This window comes from Cryptomeria japonica, chromosome 5 (assembly GCF_030272615.1).
Source record: "Cryptomeria japonica chromosome 5, Sugi_1.0, whole genome shotgun sequence".
Classification (NCBI taxonomy): Eukaryota; Viridiplantae; Streptophyta; class Pinopsida; order Cupressales; family Cupressaceae; genus Cryptomeria; species Cryptomeria japonica.
Genome location: NC_081409.1, coordinates 15,356,251 through 15,377,170, shown reverse-complemented (window position 1 = coordinate 15,377,170; position 20,920 = coordinate 15,356,251). Strand labels below are relative to the sequence as shown.

The window sequence follows — 20,920 nt, the reverse complement described above, 5'->3', positions numbered from 1 at the left end:
TGCAGTTAGGATTTTGAAGGCATATAATAAGCCTGCATCTAGAACACAGTTTGCAATTGGATCAACAAATCTTTTTGCGACACGATGGACTCAAAACATTGATTCTCTCCATCATAGCAACCATAGAATGAGGAAAATCATTTCCAATCAACAAATTTTAATTGATAGCAACTAAATATTCTGTTGTATCCAACAAAGATTCAAAAAGGTGGTCAGAAACCAGATAATCACCCCATTCTTGCACAGACTGCTTAAGGGCAGATGGATACAAACAATCTTCTTCAGATTTAATGTTCTGATCAGCAAACTGCAGGATGTCTGATGATTCATTCAACACTGGTTGCTTTTTTCCCTCACTGACTACAAGCTTGGGACAGCTGGTTCCCTGTCCTAATCCTCTAAGAAATTCCAAAAAGATTCAATCAGTCTACTCACTAAGGAAATTTGCATCTTTTTTAAAAACGGAAAATGAGAACTACAGATATAGCAAAAACTCCTTGAAGAATAGAATCCTAATTTTCAGAATCTTGGATCTTTATTCTTTGGCATTTAGGCAAGCATATTGTATGCACAACTAAAGTCATTATTTGAACTTGGAAATGGTAAAAACCATTTGATCAATTCCACAGCTGACAACTACATTGACCCTGTTTCTGCAAAGCAGATACTGTGAGAATGGAAGTACACAGTGCAAACCTTGTGTATAATAAATGAAATCCAGGAACATGCTTTGTCTCTTGATACAAAATTCCAGCACGGTCCAATCCCCATCTTGCCTGTCCAGAAATTCACCATTAAAAAAGAGACCTTCAATTTGTAGTACAAATTTGCAACTAATTATAGCAAAAGAAATTGGGAGGGCACAACTTGTACCTTTTCACAATAATGAGAAGGTCCTGAAAAGAGCTCCCAATTGTACAAAACCATAAGAAAAATATGGTCAGAATTGAAACGATGCTTGGCTATCAGAAATGAATGCAGTAATAAACTAGAAATTATGTACTGAATAATTGGATATATTTTACCATCAAATTGAGTGATCAGTGATGACATTGTAAGCTATGATCATTCTTCTGAGTTAAATTTGATCTATTTCTATTTTGTGTGTATTTTCATGTAAAATTTGGTAACAACCTGACCTATGAAAATCAATCTGCCAAGTAGCTTGACCAACATGAAATTTAGTGCTTCTACTACAAATATCAGTCATAATTTGGCATACTCTGTTATTTGTAAACTACAATGGTTATGTTGATTTTTTGTGACTACGAAGCAAAATAAAAGATGAATTCTAATTGCCAAAGGCAACATTAGAATTCATTAAAAATAGGGCTGGGCCCTATTCCAATATTATGTGAATCTTTATAGGGCTGGACCCTATCCTTATTGTATTATGTCCAAAACTAAAGGCCACACCTAGTCAAATGTATGGACCCAAAGTCATATCATTTAGCATGTAACTTGGGCGCCAAAGATAGGACCCATATGTGGCGTGTAAACTAAAATATTGTTTGGCGCCAAAGGTTATTGAGCCGACCCAAAAGATGGGTCTCACATCTTGCATATATATACAAGCAACAATTGCAAGTCATTTACATAATTCATCAAGGTGAAATACCTCTCTGCTCTATGCGAACTTCTTCAGTCATATGTGCGAATTATCTCAGCTAGTAGGTGCAAAGTTATCCAGAAAAGGTGCGAGATTATCCTTCTAAGGGTGTGAACTGTGTGTGCACTTGGAGCACAAATCTCATCTTCCAAAGGTGCGAACTGTGTATGCAACTTGGTGCAGACTTAAGGTGCGACTAAAGTGCAGATTTGGTGCAGACCTAAAGTGCACCAAAAGTGCAGATCTGGTGCGGATAAAAGTGCAAATCTAAGACTATCTTGTGTGCAGACCTAGCCATCAAAGGAGCATAAAACAGATTGTTGTTTGATCATCTTCATCAACCCTAAGAGATAAGTGTTGTACTCAGAATGTTACATCTAATTTATAATCAGATCTGAGGATCACTTCATGCTAGGTTTTTCCTCCAAGAGGGAGGTTTCCCAGGGTAACTTGTGTTATGTGTCTATGTTGTTTCATGCATTCAACTTCTACTATGTTTGTTTAAATGTTCATTATTAATCATTTAACCTACAGGTTAATATAAGCTGGAAATTAACATTATCAAAGATACAATTCTGATTTTTGTTCTTACTGTTAATCTGAGATTTTAAAATCAACAGGTTATACCATACAATAGTCATCAACAACTATTTTCTTTAAGCAAGCAATTAACTTTGAACTTGAAAGGAAATGAAACCAAACAACCATCATGAAAGAAGATTCAAGGATTTTTACCCTAAAGAATAATCATATCTAGCAAAAGTGAGGCAAAACATGACCTCATCCACTATCATCAATGGTGAATACAATCTTAGGACCCTTGGGCACACAACCAGTCTGAATCAACTAAGTCTGGTCCCTGGGATCACACAGAGCTCTCTTGCACACACTCTTCTAGCTTGATCAATTCCCTTTGTGATTCACTTCTAATTCCTTCTATATTGCCTCTTGGACATTTACAATGGAATCATATGCGTGTACAGAGCTATCAAGAATGTCAAAATTCACCAAACATCAGAAAGTAAGGAAAATTGAAATGTTGCTAGGCATTATGAACTGTTTCTGAATACTTGCAAAACTGCCACTTCAAATGGTGAGAAAACTGCCCAGGCAGTAACAATATAGTGCAATAACCTCCAATTTTCCTCATTTTTCTCCATTCTAATGCCTGCACCCTACACAAATGTGTCTTTTGAACTGTGTCACACTTCAACATGAAATCTTCTGATCATTTTACAAATCACAAACACCAATATGAAGGCTTTTGGTCCCATATGAAGACTCAAAATGAAGGATGGCCCTCTCAATGGACAAAATGGCTACCACTCCAACCAAGAACCTGAACAGCTTTATCGCCAACTATTTGAAGGTGTTTGAGGGCTTATAGCACTTGAACTTGGTGGAGGAACTTTATCAACACAGTTTTTTTCCACTCAAGAGGAACGATCCTGCTACTTCTACTAAACATTCTCCTTGCTTATATATTTGAGACCTATTGTGACCTTTTCACACATCGCCCCATTGCTAACGGGGACCCCCTCTTTTCTTGCTTTCTGCGTTGTTAGGTTAGGGTTTTGGTTGCTTAGTGGGCAATTTTGTGTTTCTCATGCCCGAGTCTCGGAGTTTTGATCATGCCTAGTGTCGTTTAGGGTTTTTGAAGTTATAGGATCAAGTGCGTAAAATTGAGATTTCTAAATGATCCTAGTTTTGTCTAAGTGTAGACCCTTTTTGAGCGTTAACGTGTTTTTAAATGTCCTCGTAGGTGATTTTAAGTGCTAAGGTGTTTTCAAGCCTTTTGGAATTGTTTTCTCGCTCCTAGAGAATTATTCAGGTTCTAATGTCCCCGATATAATTAAATAGTCAATTTAAATAATTTTTTGTACGGCCCTGTACTTCATAATATATTTCGGGCCCCTTTTATTAATTAGTTAGTTATAAACTTTTTTGGTGTCGGCCCATTTGTAACCCTTCGGGAAACTTCCTGGAGCCCATATATATGGCCAAGTTAGTCATTGTTGTAGGTATGCGAATTTGGTATCTTTTCTTGTTCATGTGAATTCCAGTTGGAGTTCTGTTGTCCACCATTTCGGAGGTGAAAGACCCTCCCTACTTGGTATCCGCAGTTTCGGTGGGATTCATCCCTCACCCTATTTTGCTTCTGTTTGGAGTGTGAAATCTATTGTGTGAATCTTATCAATATTATTTCTCCTTGTATGTGCGAATCTTCATCTAAGTCTTGTGTCTGGCATAACAATAATTCATTACACGCCTTTGTGCAACATTGAACTGACAAAGTATCCGGAGAGCTCTGAGGGCAGAACTCGGCGGGTATTCACCCACCGTACGGACCCCTACCATACTCCCCATACGGCCGAACAACATCTATCGGCGGGTATTCACCCACCATACGGCCACTATTGTACACCTTGTACGACCGAACAACATCCACCGTACGACTTTCCCAGCCAATGTACGACTTTCCCAACCACTGTACGGGTTCACTCCATCATACGGCAGACCACTCCACCGTACGGCAGATAGCCTCCGTACGGGCTTGGGACATTACAGTGGTATCAGAGCTAGTGATCTTGCCAGCCTGTCGGGTAGTGGATGCAGGTGTACACTAGAAGGAGGTACTGTTCTGCCGATAGAATGGGGGAACCACAGGATCCTACCAAGGAAGTTATGGCATTGTTAAGGGAGCTAACCAAAAGCCAAGCTCAACTCAACGAAAAAATGATCAAAGGGGAACAATGACAAAAAATCATGGAGGATACATTGTGACAATTGGTCATAGGTAAAACAAATGGAGATCATGGCGATAATTTGGTCACTGGAAGGTCAAACCCACAATGCTCCCATTTCCGGCCACTGATGTCGACATTTCCCCAGAGAACAAAAGCACCCCACGGGGAGCAAGAGGCCACTTTCCAGGATTTGCAAGAACAACTGAATCAAGATTGGAAGGATGCAAATCTCGAGGGAGACATATCCTTCAAGGATTATGTTGAACTCTGGATGAAATACTCAGGCGGTAGAAGTCGTGGCTACTGCAACTATGATATCAAACGGAAGGTTGGTAAGATTAATTTGTCATCCTTTGATGGGATCGGAGCAACCTCGGCACGAGCTTGGGTACAAAAAGAAGATACCTACTTCCAACTCAACCTGATGCCTGAAGATGAAGCTACCAAATTTGCAGCACTTCACCTCGAAGGAGTCGCTCACGAATGGTGGCATCATGGAATGGTCACCCTCAGCCATGATCAAATAACTTCATATGCCGAATTCATGGAGAGGCTTATAGACCGTTTTGACGGAAAGGACCTAGAACTCAACTTCAAGGAACTGGCTCAATTAAAGCAATCTGGGCTTGTGGACAGTTACATTGCAGAATTCCAGAGACAGTTCATGTTATTAATAGATATCTCGAAGAGGAGATTGGTGCTTCTATTCATGGACGGATTAATGGAACCACTGAAGGGTTGAGTAAAAGGGTTCGATCCCAACACACTCTCTGAAGTGATTAAGAAGGTGCGTGACATGGCAACCTCATCTTCTTCCTCCAAGAGTTACTCACATGACAAACCACCCCTAGCCCTGAAGAAGCCATCATTAGATGAAGCCACAAGGCAAGAACTCAGGAGAAGGAAACTCTGCTTTACTTGCAAGGAGCCATGGGGACCAGGGCACCGATGCTTAGCCATTGAAGTGGTATCCGACAGCAAAGAAGAGAATGAGGAAGATGGTCAGCAAAGCACGGGGGAGGCTAAAGAAAACATAGATTGTGTAGAGAGAATTTCCACACTGGTCCGTAGGGGAAGTGTCATTGCCGCTTTGACCAGCACTCCAGAGCGCATTGTGTTTCGGGTTCGCGGTACACTCCAAGGGCAACGAGTCATAGTCATGTTGGACAGTGGGGCCACTCTCAACTCTATCAACTCATCACTCATCACCAAGAGGGGTTTGCATACAGAGGAGCATGAGGGGTTCGAAGTCAAGGTAGCGGGAGGAAATCTATTGTCATGTACTCATCTGGTTCCACAACTCAGCATCACCATGGGAAACTACACAGTGACAGACGATTTCTTCGTGATTGATTTGGATGATATAGATGCCATCTTGGGCATTTAATGGATGGAGACCCTCGACCAGTACACACAAAGCTTCAAGAGGATGGAATTCTCATTTGAAGTGGATGGCAAGAAGGTGGTACTAAGGGGAATGTCCAATGGCCACGTGAGAGAAATCTCAGCGAGACGGATGGAGGCAATCTTCAGACATGATGACATCGTCTGGAAGAGTGAACAGATCGGGGAGCATCGGAGTCTACAATTGCTTGAGGGCAAGCAATTTTTGGGCCGGGAGGATTGTAATGTCCCCGATATAATTAAATAGTCAATTTAAATAATTTACTGTACGGCCCCATACTTCATAATATATTTCGGGCCCCTTTTATTAATTAGTTAGTTATAAACTTTTTTGGTGTCGGCCCATTTGTAACCCTTCGGGAAACTTCCTGGAGCCCATATATATGGCCGAGTTAGTCATTGTTGTAGGTATGCGAATTTGGTATCTTTTCTTGTTTATGCGAATTCCAATTGGAGTTCTGTTGTCCACCATTTCGGAGGTGAAAGACCCTCCTTACTTGGTATCCGCAATTTCGGTGGGATTCATCCCTCACCCTATTCTGCTTCTGTTTGAAGTGTGAAATCTGTTGTGCGAATCTTATCAATATTATTTCTCCTTGTATGTACGAATCTTCATCTGGGTCTCTTGTGTCTGGCATAACAATAATTCATTCCACGCCTCTGTGCAACATCGAACTAACAAAGTATCCAGAGAGCTCTAAGGGCGGAACTTGGCAGGTATTCACCCATCGTACGGACCCCTATCGTACACCCCGTACGACCGAACAACATCCACCGTACGACTTTCCCAACCACCATACAGGTGACCAATCACCGTACGACACCAAGCCTTCAGGTGACCCCAGTCATCGTACGTCTCAGCGACCGTACAGGTTCACTCCATCGTATGGCAGATCACTCCACCGTACGGCAAATAGCCTTCGTACGGGCTCAGGACATTACACAGGTTGACTTCGCACTTTATCCAGATAGATTCCCTTGTGTTACGCTCAAATTTCTGATGGATTTGCCTAAGTCGAGTTGAGTTTTATTAAGTTTCTAAGTTTCTAAGTGATTCTGAGTGGAAAAACCATCATTTTCCGAAGTAAAATCCATATTCTAAGGGTTAAAAGTGTTAATTCTTGTAACATTGGTCGTGCTATTTCATGATTCCGATGCATTAATTTGATTACATGTTAACATATATAATAATAGATTAACTATTAGTATATACGTTAACAAATAATGAATAAATCAAATTAAATTATTGCATTTGCCACCAGTTACACCATTACATGTTATCGGGTTGTGATTAGCGATTCTTAACAAATCGCACTCCTCACAATCGGGCAAATAAATGATCCTAATGCTTGTTAACGTGTTGTAGTGAGTAGTATGTAGGGAAGAGATGTGTCTTCCCACATAGGAAGACATCTCTTCACTACGTACCCCCTCATCCACTTATATAACATGCATACATTGAGGATGAACACACCAAAATCAATAAGTGTGGTGCATCCTTCAATTCACGCTATAGCAGATCAAATTCAACTTTCAAGTTCTATCTCCATCTCTCCTATCTTCTTGATCACAGAATTTTAAATAAACTTAGCGTGGTATCAGAGCGAAGTTAAGGAAGATCATATTAAAATTCTGTAACGATCTCATAGACTTTCACCCGGCCCTTAGTAGATCACATTCCTATAATCCTAATGGCAACCGGAGTTAGGTTTGAAGGTCGATTAGATGGAGCATCAAATTTTGTATCTTGGAAATTCAGGATCATGCTTGTTTTGAAAGAAAACAAAATTGACTCCCATGTCAAAAGTGAAATTCCTGAACCCTCTGATGATACAAAAAAAATTCAATGGAGCAAGGACAGTGTTGACGTGTATTTTGTACACAATCATACACAGAATAAAATACCAATAGGCATCTTATCCTCTCTTGAGAAAATAGTCTCTAACTGCTGAAGATTCGCGTAAAGGATCAGTTAGGTAGACTCCAAGGTTCTTTGATGTAGGGTCTCTACGTGTGGACAAGCTCCAGTGGTATGATGTGATTTGTTGGAATCACAAAGGGGACTTACATTGAACTTCCGATCTGCTTTGCTGGACACAGGCTCTTACTAACTTAGATTTAAAAAAAATGGAAAAAGGATAAGGGCGAAGAGAGGATCTAATCCTAATACTAAGAATGTAGGAGCAATGACTTGATTTTTTGATGAAACTCTAACTAGATCTTGTTTTGACATCAATGGAACATCTACACAAGACTAGTGCGATCTTCTAAGGGAGCTTTATGATGTTCAAATCATCACCGCAGGCATAGATACCATCCAAGTTGATGCATATCAATGAAGAGGCAACAAATTGAAATTGAGCTTAGGCTGAATGATCCAGTTGACTACGCAAGGCAAGTCTGCAATCAACAAACTGCTAGTAGTATGGATGTACGAATTCCACCATTAATCAATCACATTTCCTCCATTCATCTAATCATCTACCATCTAAGATTGAAGACTCCACAAGAAACCATGCAAATTGCAAGAAAACGACATATTTCACCATTACTTCAATGAAAATGGAATTTGTTTACAATCAATGGCAACAATTTCTTGCCTTGTCCTCCTATTCTACTCTAATTGCTTCCAACTATTTTCTAACTATTCTAACTATTTACAAACTATCTCTAACAATTGCTAATTATTCTTTAGAAATGAAATGCCTGGGCTTATATAGTGCCCACAATACAATTTGATGGCTTAGATCAATTCAAGATCAATGGCCAAGATTCAACAATGAAAAACCCTAATTAGGGTTTGTTACAACCATTACATAACATTTAATGTTTGACCAATGATAAAATTGTATTGCTTGGACACATGTCCCTTTTAGAAAAATCGACCAATGGATAGCCAGGGTAGGTACATTGGAGTTTGTGCCACCTTCCATGAGTTAAGTACATTGAATCTGGTCATGCTGAGGTGGAACACACTGACTGGAGAAATGATGACTAGGACGCCACCTCATCTGACACTTGTAACTTGGTAGATATTCATCTTGATGTTGTTGAGAAACTTGCTTTAATTAATTCATCTGGATCTATTTTGCTTCTTCAACGAGCCCTTGTTCTAACTCCTTGCGTCCTTGATGTGCAGGAAGATGATGTACCTCGCCTTGGAACGCTGGATTGCCCTTGATGATGTTAGTCCAAAGAAGGTCGTCCATGTCCTGGCTTGATCGTCCTGGCGAAGACCGTCCTTGATCCGGCTTGATTTTCCTTGAAGAGACCTCCATTTGATGCCTACACAACATTTCAAAATTAGTAACATGATTTTGCAATACATAACATAAATTAGAGAGCAAATTTTAGGAAACTTAATGATAAGTCCTTTATTAATCATTTCCTAAAAAAAGACTGAGCTAAGGAAAAACAAAATTTCAAAATTAAGGCAATGACGATCAATGTTCGAAATTAAAACAAGAGATCTTGCCATACCTTACTTGAGAGCTTAACTCTAAAATGCAAAATGAAAAAAATTGCCTAAGCAAAATTGACGTAAGATGGTCATCAACGTGATTCTTCTTCAAAATGACAACTTCGCCACCTTTGATATGTCCTTGGCAAGTTCGCTCAAATAGATCTTCAAGTATCGCACCACCCTTTGATAGACTAGCGCCACCTTGGATGGAATTCGCACCACACATGAAATACTTCGCACTATCTTCGCTTCTCCTCAAGATCGCATGTAGAGGGTTAAAAATGATTATGTGAAAATGATTGTTTTTCACCCTCCATATATAGCGCTTGCATTGCATTCATCCCTTAGGCCGACTTGAGGATATAAAACAATTTTTTAAATGATTTTTAAATGATTTAGCAAGGCCGACCTCCAAGTATAGCGCTTCAATTCGATTTTTTCTATTAATTAATTAATTAATTAAATGCCTTTCGTTTTTTAATTTGTAAATTTCGATTTTTAAAGGCAAAAATAATTAATAAAAGATCAACGCCATATTAAATGCCAAATTAAATAAGATTTTCAATTTTTTATCGATTTAGCATTTAAGGAAATTTAAATTGTTTATTTTGGCGCCAAAATTGGAAAACAAAGGGACGTACCTCATCGCTCTGGTCCCTTGGAGAGGGACAGGAGCGATTCACCATTTTTGTCTTGATTTTTGCATTTTTTACGTCCAACTCCTTCATCTTCCACGTTGAAAATTGATCATTTTGATGGTCCTTCGAATTTGATTGCCTTGCATGCGTTCATGGGTCCCTTTTGGATGTTCATCGCCCTGGTCCCTTGGAGAGGGACAGGAGCGATCTTCTAATTTCCACGTTCAATATGCATCTTCTATCTTCGATCTTCATTGTAATGACTTCTAAACGTCGTCCCTTGCCTTGCTTATCCTCGCCTTGCCTCGTTTTGAAGGAACATGAGTGCCTTTGATGAGATCGCCTTGGTCCTTGTCCAAAGGACAGGAGCGATGTGAGTCCTTTAGCCTGACTAGCAACGTTTGGACATTCAAAACTCTTGCATATTATCTTCAAAGAACGCCTTGGACCTTGTATAACCTTGTGAAGTCTTAACTTAGTTTGAACTTGAAGCAAAATAAAGAGTCCAAAGCAAATCGCCCTGGTCCCTTGGAGAGGGACATGAGCGATATGGTCCATATGTTCAACTTGGTGATTATTTTACGTTTGAAATCTTCGTATACCATCTTCAAAAGGCACCATGGACCTTTTATCACCTTGCAAAACATTGACTCAACGTGATTTTTGTATGAATTAGCCAATATATTCAACATCGCTCTGGTCCCTTCCTGAGGGACAGGAGCGAATTTCAAGATTTTGAGCTTGTCTTTGCCTTTTTCAACTTGCCATTGTCTTCATTGGGTAAAACGTGGTCCCTTGATCCTCCTCAATCACTTGATGCGTGATAAACTTTCAAAATTTAGAGCCTTTATACAAATTTCGCTCTGGTCCCTTCCTGAGGGACAGGAGCGAACTGGGAGTCTTAGTGCAAATCTTTCAATGTGACGACCTTTGTAACTTGTTGCTTGATGGAAATGCCTTGAGACGTCCTTGCCACCTTGTTCTTCGCCTTGAAGTGGTTTTGAACTTGAAGAAAAGGCAACATACTTATTGTATCGCCCTGGTCCCTTGGAGAGGGACAGGAGCGATCTTGTTCTTGTGGTCTTCATTTCACTTTGCTAGCTTCCAAATTTATATTCAACGGGTTCATAATGCGTCCTTCCATTCATCCATGCCTTGAAATCGGTCGTAACTTGGCGAGAAAATCATCTATAACAAAAATCGCTCTGGTCCCTTCCTGAGGGACAGGAGCGAACTTAAGCATTTTATTGTTTTTGATCAAGTTTGGATGCTCTATCATGCTCATTTCGTCCTTCACCATGCCTTTGATGTCTCGATTCGTCCAAACAAGGTCAGGAATGGCTCAACTAAGCATTTTCGCTCTGGACCCTTGGTGAGGGACACGAGCGATTCGCCTTGGTCCCTTGGAGAGGGACAGGAGCGCATTTCGCTCTGGACCCTTGGAGAAGGACACGAGCGAAATTTGACTTTTCGCACTCTCTATCAGGATAATTTTTAATGGAATATAACATTTAAGTATAAGTTATACTTTAAGTTATATTCCATATATACTTTCAGGATGTTTGAGAGTGGTTTCAGACCTCCAGGAGTTATATTGCAAAATCTAGTTTTTGGAGGTTTTTTCAGTTTCCAGACTTAGTCAAATTTCAGGGTCAGGACATTCCAGACTTAACCAAATTTCAGGATCAGGACATCACACAAGCCGGACTTGCTTATCCTGTTGATCTCCCCGACAGTGCTTCAAGTTATATTCATTTGATAAAATGTACCTCTTTGGACCTTTTCACATCGTCAAGACGTTAAAATCTTGCAAGGACAAAGCAAAATTGGATTTGTAGCTCCGGTCCTTCACTGAGGGACAGGAGCGATTTTTCCCCTGGAGGCATTTCTGTGCTCATGAAAATCTTCAATTTATATTCAATGGAAAGATCTCGCCTTTCTCCATCACTTCCAATTCGTAATTCATCTTGACCCTGCAGGAATAGTAAGATATTTGAAAACGAGCTCCCGTCCTTCACTGAGGGACAGGAGCGATTTTGCTCCTACAGGCCAAAATATCATGATTTTACACATTTTATCACTTCACAAGGCGAAAACAAATCATTTGAAATGCCTAGGATCAAAATTCAAAAAAGTCAAAATTTGGTCAAAAATATTCAATTGGACAAAAATTCACATTTCATCTTCAACACTTAGACAAATTTAAGCTCTGCATCAACATTCCAATTGAAAATTAGACCATTCTGGCGAATTCATTGCATTCAAAATTTGCATTCTAGAAAAGGAAATTCAAAAAGCTCCCAAAAGCGACTGGATTTTGGTCCGAAAAGACGGTAATTAGAACCCTAAGGCTTGACCCTAAATCCAGACAACTAACAAACTAACAAAACCCTAGAAAAAGCAAAGCAAAAACGAGCAAAACGAGCAAAAAACATGGGTCCCCATTTGCAATGGGGCGATGTGTGAAAACGTCACAACAGACAGTGAGAAGGCTCTTAAGATAATTGTGGATTCAGTGAGAGACCACATTGTGCCAGTTATTTCTAAATATGAGACGGCTTTTCAGACGTTCAAAGCCCTAGTTGACACTTATGAAATCATCAACACTAGCAGGGCTCTCACCTTAAAGAATCAACTACACCATATAAAAATGAATAAAGGAGAAATAGTTACATCCTATTTCTTGAGGATCACTGAGCTTAGGGATCAACTATCCACTATTGGACATCTAGTAGACAACAAAGAACTTGCTATGATGGCCCTAAATGGACTTCCTACCTCATGGGAATCGTTCATTCAAGGAATCAGTGCTCATTCCAAATTTCCTAAGTTTGATAGATTCAAAACCGATTGCATTCAAGAGGAATCTCGGCTTGTCACAAGAGGAATAAAACAAAACAATGGTAATGAAGACATTCAAGTTCTAAACTCTAATTCCCACAAGAAAGGAAAGAAGAACTTTAAGAGAAAGAGGGACAACGGCTCAAATGGAAAGAGGTCTTCAAAGAAGAAGAGAGACATTTCTGAAGTACAATGTTTCAAATGTGACCAATATGGGCACTATGCAATGAAGTGCCCAGACAGGATCAAGCAATAGGCTTCAATGGCAGAAATTAAGAAAGGGAGTGATTCCGAGAAACTAGTCTTCTACTTAGCCCTCTCTAGTCAAGTCACCTCCAGTTCCAACACATGGGTGATTGACAGCGGAGCATCTCGACACATCACTAGATTTCTTGAGCACCTAGATACACTTGTGGAAAATTCAAATGAAGAAGTGACAATTGGTGATGACTCAAATTATCCAGTTATGGGAATAGGAACCTATAATATCAACCTAAAGTCAGGCATATCCTTATAGCTGACTGGAGTTCTATTTGTAATTGGTATAAAGAGAAACCTTGTCTCATTTTCTGCACTTGAAGATAAGGGTTACAGATTAACCTTTATGGAAGGAAAGGTACTTGCTTGGCCAAAGAACTCCACCATCAAGAAAGCCCACACCATTGGAGTAAGACAAGGGAGCCTCTACAGACTTTGCACCACTCCACCTCTAGCCTTGATTCATGAGACTCCAGATTCGAATGAACTTTGGCACAGAAGATTAGGGCACCTTCATTTCCATGCCCTACCTAAGATAGAGAAGATGGTGATTGGCTTACCCAATACTAAAGGGTCTTTCAATTCTACCAATAGTAAATCCAAAAATGTATTAGAATTAGTTCATTCTGATTTATGTGGACCCATGTATGTACCCTCCTTAGGGGGATTTTTATATTATGTAATATTTGTAGATGATTATTCTAGGAAGGCTTGGATATACTTTCTGAAGTACAAAGAGTCTGAATAAATCCTTTCTAAATTTAAGGAATTCAAAGCTCTTGCAGAAAACATGACAGGTAAGAAAATCATAACCTTAAGAACAGACAATGGGGGGGAATACACTTCTGATATGTTTAAAGATTATTGTACAAATGTTGGGATTAAGAGGGAGTTAACTGTACCTTATAACCCACAACAAAATGGGGTAGCTGAAAGAAAGAATAGGACTATAGTAGAAGCTGCTAGGGCTATGTTGTTTGACCAAAATATAGAAACCTCATTTTGGGCTGAAGCATCTAGGACAGCTGAGTACATTCAAAATAGATGTCCTCATTCTCTTCTTGATAATAAAACCCCTGAAGAAGCCTTAACTGGTAACAAACCTGACATAAGCCTTCTCCGGATCTTTGGGTGTCCATTCTATATTCATGTCCCCAAAGAAAAGAGATCAAAGTTAGAACCTTCTGGAAAGAAAGGAGTATTTGTTGGGTACAGCGAAACCTCTAAGGCTTACAGAGTATACATACTTAGTCAAAGGCTAATTGAACTAAGCAGAGATGTCATCTTTGAAGAAGACATAGCATTCAGGAGGTCCAAAAGCTCTAATGAATTAGAACACCAAGATCCTCCTACAAGCATGGATGAGGATTCCACCCTTGAGATTCAGAGGGAGACCCCTGAAAATGCTGAGCATGAAGTTCAAGACTTACCTTTAGAAGAACATTATCCCGAAACTAGGAAGAGACCACTTTGGGCTAAAACGATGCTTCAAGAAGCTAAAAATTATGCTGCTCCAAAGAGGACCTTCAGAGAATGTAAGAGCCCTGACCTATTTTCCAGTTATACTGCCTTGATGAGTGAGATCATTGATGCAGAACCTTCCTGTGTTGGAGATGCTCTCAAGCATCAAGTTTGGAAAGATGCTATGTCAGAAGAGTGTCAGTCAATTCTGAAAAATGATGTCTGGGATATTGTGCCTAGGCCTAAAGGGAAATCTGTGGTATCTTCTAAATGGCTCTTCAAAATCAAGCATGCAGCAGATGGCAGCATTGACAAGCACAAAGCAAGGTTTGTTGCCAAAGGTTTTTCACAGAAAGAAGGTATTGACTATGAAGAGACATTTGCTCCTGTTGCCAGATACACTTTTGTCTGAGCAGTTTTGGCTATTGCAGCATCTAAAGGATGGAAAGTCCATCAAATGGATGTTAAGACTGTTTTTCTGAATGGTAAGATTGAAGAAGTTTATTTAGAGCAACCTGAAGGTTTTGTGATTCATAAGGCTGAATCACATGTCTGCAGATTAAAGAAAGCTCTATATGGACTGAAACAGGCCCCCAGAGCATGGTATGAAAGAATTGATCACTATCTCTTGGAATTAGGGTTTTCCAAGAATGAAGCAGATCCAAATCTCTACTACAAGGTAATCAATGGTGAATTATTAATTCTTATTCTTTATGTTGATGATCTACTAATCACAGGAGAAGATAACTGTATTTCTCGATGTAAGAAAGAATTAGCCTCTGAGTTTAATATGAAAGATTTAGGAATTCTTCACTACTTCCTTGGATTGGAAGTTTGGCAGCAGGCAGATGGTATAATCCTTAATCAAGGAAAATACACCATTGATATATTCAAGAGATTTGGAATGATGGATTGTAGATCCATGACCACACCTATGGAGACAAATCTGCACAAGCTAAAGGAAACAGCTGCAGAATCAGAGTTTGCAGATCCTACCCTCTACAGACAGATTATTGGATCTCTGATGTATCTAGTAAACACAAGACCTGATATATGTTATGTTGTTTATGCACTAAGTCAGTTCATGTGTGAACCTAGGGAAATACATCTTGTTGTTGCAAAGCACATTTTGAGATATCTTCGAGGAACTATTGGTTTGGTCTCAAATATAAACATGTAGACCTTGACCTACATGGATTCACTAATTCCGATTGGGTTGGAAGCGTAGTTGACAGGAAAAGCACATCAGGATGTTGCTTCAGTTTAGGATCAGGAATGATCTCATGAATATGTAGAAAATAGTCTTCAGTTGCTTAGAGTTCTACAAAAGCTGAATACATTGCAGTCTCCATGGGAGCAAGAGAAGCTGTATGGCTCCGGAAATTGCTTGTAGGACTGTTTGGTCAAGCCCTTAAATCCTACTGTCATCTATTGTGACAATCAGAATTGCATCAAGCTTTCAATGAACCCAATATTTCATGACAGGTCTAAACACATTGAGATTCCTTATCACTATGTTCGAGATATGGTGGAAAGGGATGTGATCCAACTGAATTATATTAGTACACGTGATCAGATTGCAGACATTCTTACCAAGCCTCTCTCCAGGATCAAGATTGAACACTTTAGAGATAAACTTGGTATGGTTGAAAATGTTATTTAATTTTGAGATAGAGTCATTTATTCTGATAACTAATGTATTTAAGATGTTTAATGTGTGAACTCTTTTATTTGTCATGTGTGTGACTCCATGACTTCATGGGCCCCCTATGAACATTATTGAAGGGTGACGACTTTTCAATAATGAACACTTGTTTCAAATTGATATTGTAAGGTGATGATTTTACAATTATCAATTTATCTATCTTGATGGATATCATGTGACTTGATATCTGTGGACATGTCATGATAGTATATATATCTCCGAGGCATTATGGTAGATATCAGTTGGTTGATATCATTAAATAAACCATAATTATGATAGAGATCTTCATGGTGAATATTATGAACATAATATTCGTGGACATGCCATGAAATCATTATCAGTATGGTAGGCATCATGTGACTTGATGCCAATGCACATACCTTACTTGATAACTATGAGTTATGGTGAGTATCATGAGACTTGATATTCATTGTTGAACCATATCTCTGAATATCACTATGGTGTGATATCTCTTCTCTTCACAATCAATGGATGAATTGTGATGTTTTCTCTAACATGAAATGTGTCCTCCCTAGTTAAGAGGGAGTGTTAATTCTTGTAACATCGGTCGTGATATTTCATGAATTCGATGCATTAATTTGATTACATGTTAACATATATAATAATAGATTAACTATTAGTATATACGTTAACAAATAATGAATAAATCAAATTAAATTATTGCATTTGCCACCGGTTACACTGTTACATGTTATCGAGTTGTGATTAGCGATTCTTAACAAATCGCACTCCTCACAATCAGGCAAATAAATGATCCTAATGCTTGTTAACGTGTTGTGGTGAGTGGTATGTAGGGAAGAGATGTGTCTTCCCACATAGGAAGACATATCTCTTCACTACGTAACCCCTCATCCACTTATATAACATGCATACATTGAGGAGGATGAACACACTGAAATCAATAAGTGTGGTGCATCCTTCAATTCACGCTACAACAGATCAAATTCAACTTTCAGGTTATATCTCCATCTCTCCTATCTTCTTGATCACGGAATTTTAAATAAACTTAACAAAAAGGTCAAAATTCCATGCTAGAGGTGCTTTTCCCCTCATATTTCTAACTACCCATGGTTTTCCCCACTCAAAATCCGGATTGGACAACCCCTAAAATCCATACTTGCCTCATTTTTCCACCACTGTTAATCCATACTAGGGTTGTTTTTCCCCTAGGAGCCTTAAAATTTGACTAAGTGTCAGGATTTATCTTGACTACCCACGTTTTTCCACTAGGGAGGTATGAATAGGTTGTTGATGATGTTTGCATTCATTCCACACCTGGGTCGATTTTCCACTAGGTATTTGTGACAAGTTTTTGAGAATTTTTGTCCGGATTTTCATCCAAACTCAAGTCGATTTTCCACGGGGAGTCCATTTCATGGTTTTCAGTCCGGATTTTCATCCAAACTGATGTCATTTCTCCACCAGAGGGGTATTTTTGGGTGATAACTTAATTTTTGAGTGGAATTTTCATTCCACACTCATATCGATTCTCCCCTAGCCCATTTTTATGCACATTTGATAAGTTTTTTTGTCCGGATTTTCATCCAGACTAAGGTTGATTTTCCCCTAGGGGGGATACTTTGGCGATTTTAAAGTGATTTTGTGAGGATTTTTTTTATCCTTACGGGGATCGATTTTCCCCAATTGGCTCATTTTGATTTAAATTGAAAAATTTTAATAAATGAGCCCCATTTTAATTGTTTTTAATAAAAGGCAATGATTATTTAAAAGATGAAAGCAATTAATAAATGATTTGCAATGAGCATTCAATGATTTCAACCTTCTAGAAGCAAGTTAGTTTCACCCAAGCAAGTATAAGAGCAAGTGTTTTATCCCACATTGCTTGTGTAGTGAAATTTGGTGATGAAAGTTAGTTTAAAGGGAGGAGTCCAGCAATATTTTATTATTAAGTTTGTCAGGTGGATTCCATGCAAAAGCGATTTTCTCCATTGTTGGCGATTTTGGAGTTGGTGTTTTGATGAAGTGTTAGATTGAAGACTTGTTCCTCCATTCCAGCCAGCTGGACAATCCACTCCTTTGCTGCCATTGAGGCTTAGTGACTCCATTGTTCTCAGATTTTCGATTTTGAAGTTCGCCATTTTGGTGAAAATCGCAATTTTTGGTGAAGGCAATTTTCTTTTGTGTTTGGAGTTTCCATCCCAAACAAAGGTGATTCTCCTTGATATCGCCAGGTTGCTTGTTGGTTGCGACCTCCATTGTTGGCAGATTGAGGTGCATTGATGATCATTTTCAGATTTATAGATGATGGCGCCATAGCTGGAAAAGTTCGATGTTTATTTCACAAGTGTTGGAGCATATTTTGGTGAATTCCCTTCACACTTGGTGGCTGCCATTATTCCTACTTGCTGTCATTTGCTTCAGATCTGAGCCTAAATGCCATTATCAAAGCAAGGTGACCTCCATTGTTGGTTGTACATTCATTTTTCAGACCTAACTTTTTGCCCAGCCAGCTGCCATTTTGGTGATTTGCATTGGGAGGCATTTTTGGAGACATTTTGGGATCATTTTCAGACCATTTGAAGGCTGTTACAGGTCTGCAACTTCGCCATGGCTGCTTGTCTTCAGAAAATTTATCTTTTACCAGCCATGCCTATGTTCCCAAAATTGATTTGTTTCATCATCAAGACAGATTTTTATCAAGTTTGTGCATATTTTAGATAATTGCAACATGTTTTGAGAGGTTAATTTATTAGTTGCAGGTTGTCTTCAGATTTGTGACCTCCATTGTTGACTGCGGAAGGTGTCTTCAAACATTAATTTTGTGAAAACACAACCTTTTATACCTTTTCCCTAGTCACTCTTAATCTTTCTAAGTATAAGGAGGTGTTGGATTTCACGAGGGTTTCATACCCTAGTCTTGTCACATTTCGTATTTAAATTGTTAAGATCTACCTAGAGTGTAGACTATTTTCCTGACTTCATGCTTTAATTTAGCTTAAAATCATTAGGAAGTCAGGAATTCTATTAAGAATATTGTATTTTTTCCTAAGTTCTAACTTCAAGCTTCGTACAGGTGCGATGCCAAAGTCTGGATTTAAAGAAAGAAGAGAACAGCACAAGATACTGGAGACTGGATTCTATCCAGAATCCAAGATGTCATCCAGATGGAAGGAGATTACGGATACAAACATGCATTTCCTGAGCCTGAACCTAATGGGACAATAGATGTTCGGAGTCGAAAATCAAATTCCTTCCCCATCATATGTAAACATTATGAAGAGTGGTATTTTTCAAGCCGTTGGATTTCCACAGTCCATACAATGCAGTGAGTTTATCCTGGAATGTGCACAATGTTCCTCGTTCGTGAATGATCAAGACTCCTAAGGGCGTTGTCATTGCCTACTTTGCTAAGGATGCGATTGCTGAGGTGTTTGGAATTCCACGCGGAGCAAATATGAAGCATGCAACTAAGGATGAATATGAAGAGCGGTACACGAAGATGATGGATGCGTGTAAGAGTATGATAAACAAAGAGTGGATGATTGATCCTAGGCTTCATCATTCCAAGGCTCCCAAGACACTCATGTGCACAGACTTCAAAGAGGAGTATAGTGATTTAGTATTCCTGCTTAACAAAGTGATGGGGATGCCGCAGGGTGCAATATTCGATGGATGGATGTTCTACTTCATCCAGGATTGTCTTAGAGGGACATTGATAAATTGGTCTAGAATCATAAGTGACAATCTATACTTTCAGCTGAGGAATGTAGAGCGGTCCAAGTCATTCGCCATGACTTCCTACCTAGTATACCTGCTTGCACGGTTTGTTTCAAATAAAGGATTGATATGCAAAGGTGAAGTCGGGAATGGGCAAGGACAATTCAGGAGTCATGAGTGCTACTCCCAACTGAACTTGTATAGAATTGAAGGTTATAAGAGAGTGAATGATGTATTCACCATGTACATCACACAGATGTTGCAAGGCGGAATCCACAGAAGATTGTCCAAGGAGGCAACAGAGCTAATAGAGAAATATGGATCATGGTATATTCAGTTTCCCACTTTCACGTACCTTAGGATTCATGGGTTTCAATCCGAACCCTACAGGCTTCCTAGGTATCCGTCCGACAGAATGATCTTGTTGGAAGTGGTGAGACAGCTTCTAGAGTTTGATTCTATTCAGAGAGAGAAGCATAGGACAGGCATGGCATTTCCTATTTCAGTTGGGAAGACATTGGAGGTTTGCCAGTTTGCCTTAGTCGCCAGCACTACAAGTGAGGAGCTTGCATTCTATCGATTTGCAACCTTCAACAAAAGAGAAAGATTTGATCTCGATAAGAAAGTTGGAAGGATCAGGGGAGAGAAATTCATCCACAAGGTAGACATAGAAGATTATTGGGCCAACCTGATGGACGAGCAGGCAGTGAAGAGACGAATGTGGTCCAAAATGTCAGTGGATTTCATGAGGAAGTGTGGAATTTTCCTTATTCCGGATCAGGTGTTAGACGACAAGGATCATACGCATCCATAGTATGAGAATGAAATGAAGAAGGCAATCTTATTGCCTAATTGGTCAGAATCAGAAGAGATTGATTTGAATGTATTGATGAGAGAGGTCTTGAGTTTATCCCATACATGGGTAGATATTTAGATGAATAAGTTAGTTGATATGGGTGTTTCCTTCACTTATGAAAAGATGAAGCCGGAAGAGTCTACTTCCGAAGATGATCAGAGGACTGTTGGCGGCACATATAAAAATTTCCATTCTATATGTCTCCTTGTTTGAGTTATGCCCCCATCGGGTCCGTTGGT

The 20,920-nt window shown here is 39.3% G+C and overlaps 1 protein-coding gene across 2 annotated transcripts in view; it reads right to left on the bottom strand.

Moving 5' to 3' along the window:
• LOC131077994 (uncharacterized) overlaps positions 1-20,920 on the bottom strand; it is a 182,684-nt gene that overhangs the window by 129,868 nt on the left and 31,896 nt on the right. For both annotated transcript variants that reach the window (XM_058015609.2, XM_058015610.2), the window contains 3 exons: positions 874-896; positions 697-776; positions 232-398 (listed from right to left, as the gene is read on the bottom strand). In XM_058015609.2, coding sequence (XP_057871592.1) covers positions 232-398; positions 697-776; positions 874-896 — 270 coding nt within the window. The remainder of the gene's footprint in view (positions 1-231; positions 399-696; positions 777-873; positions 897-20,920) is intronic.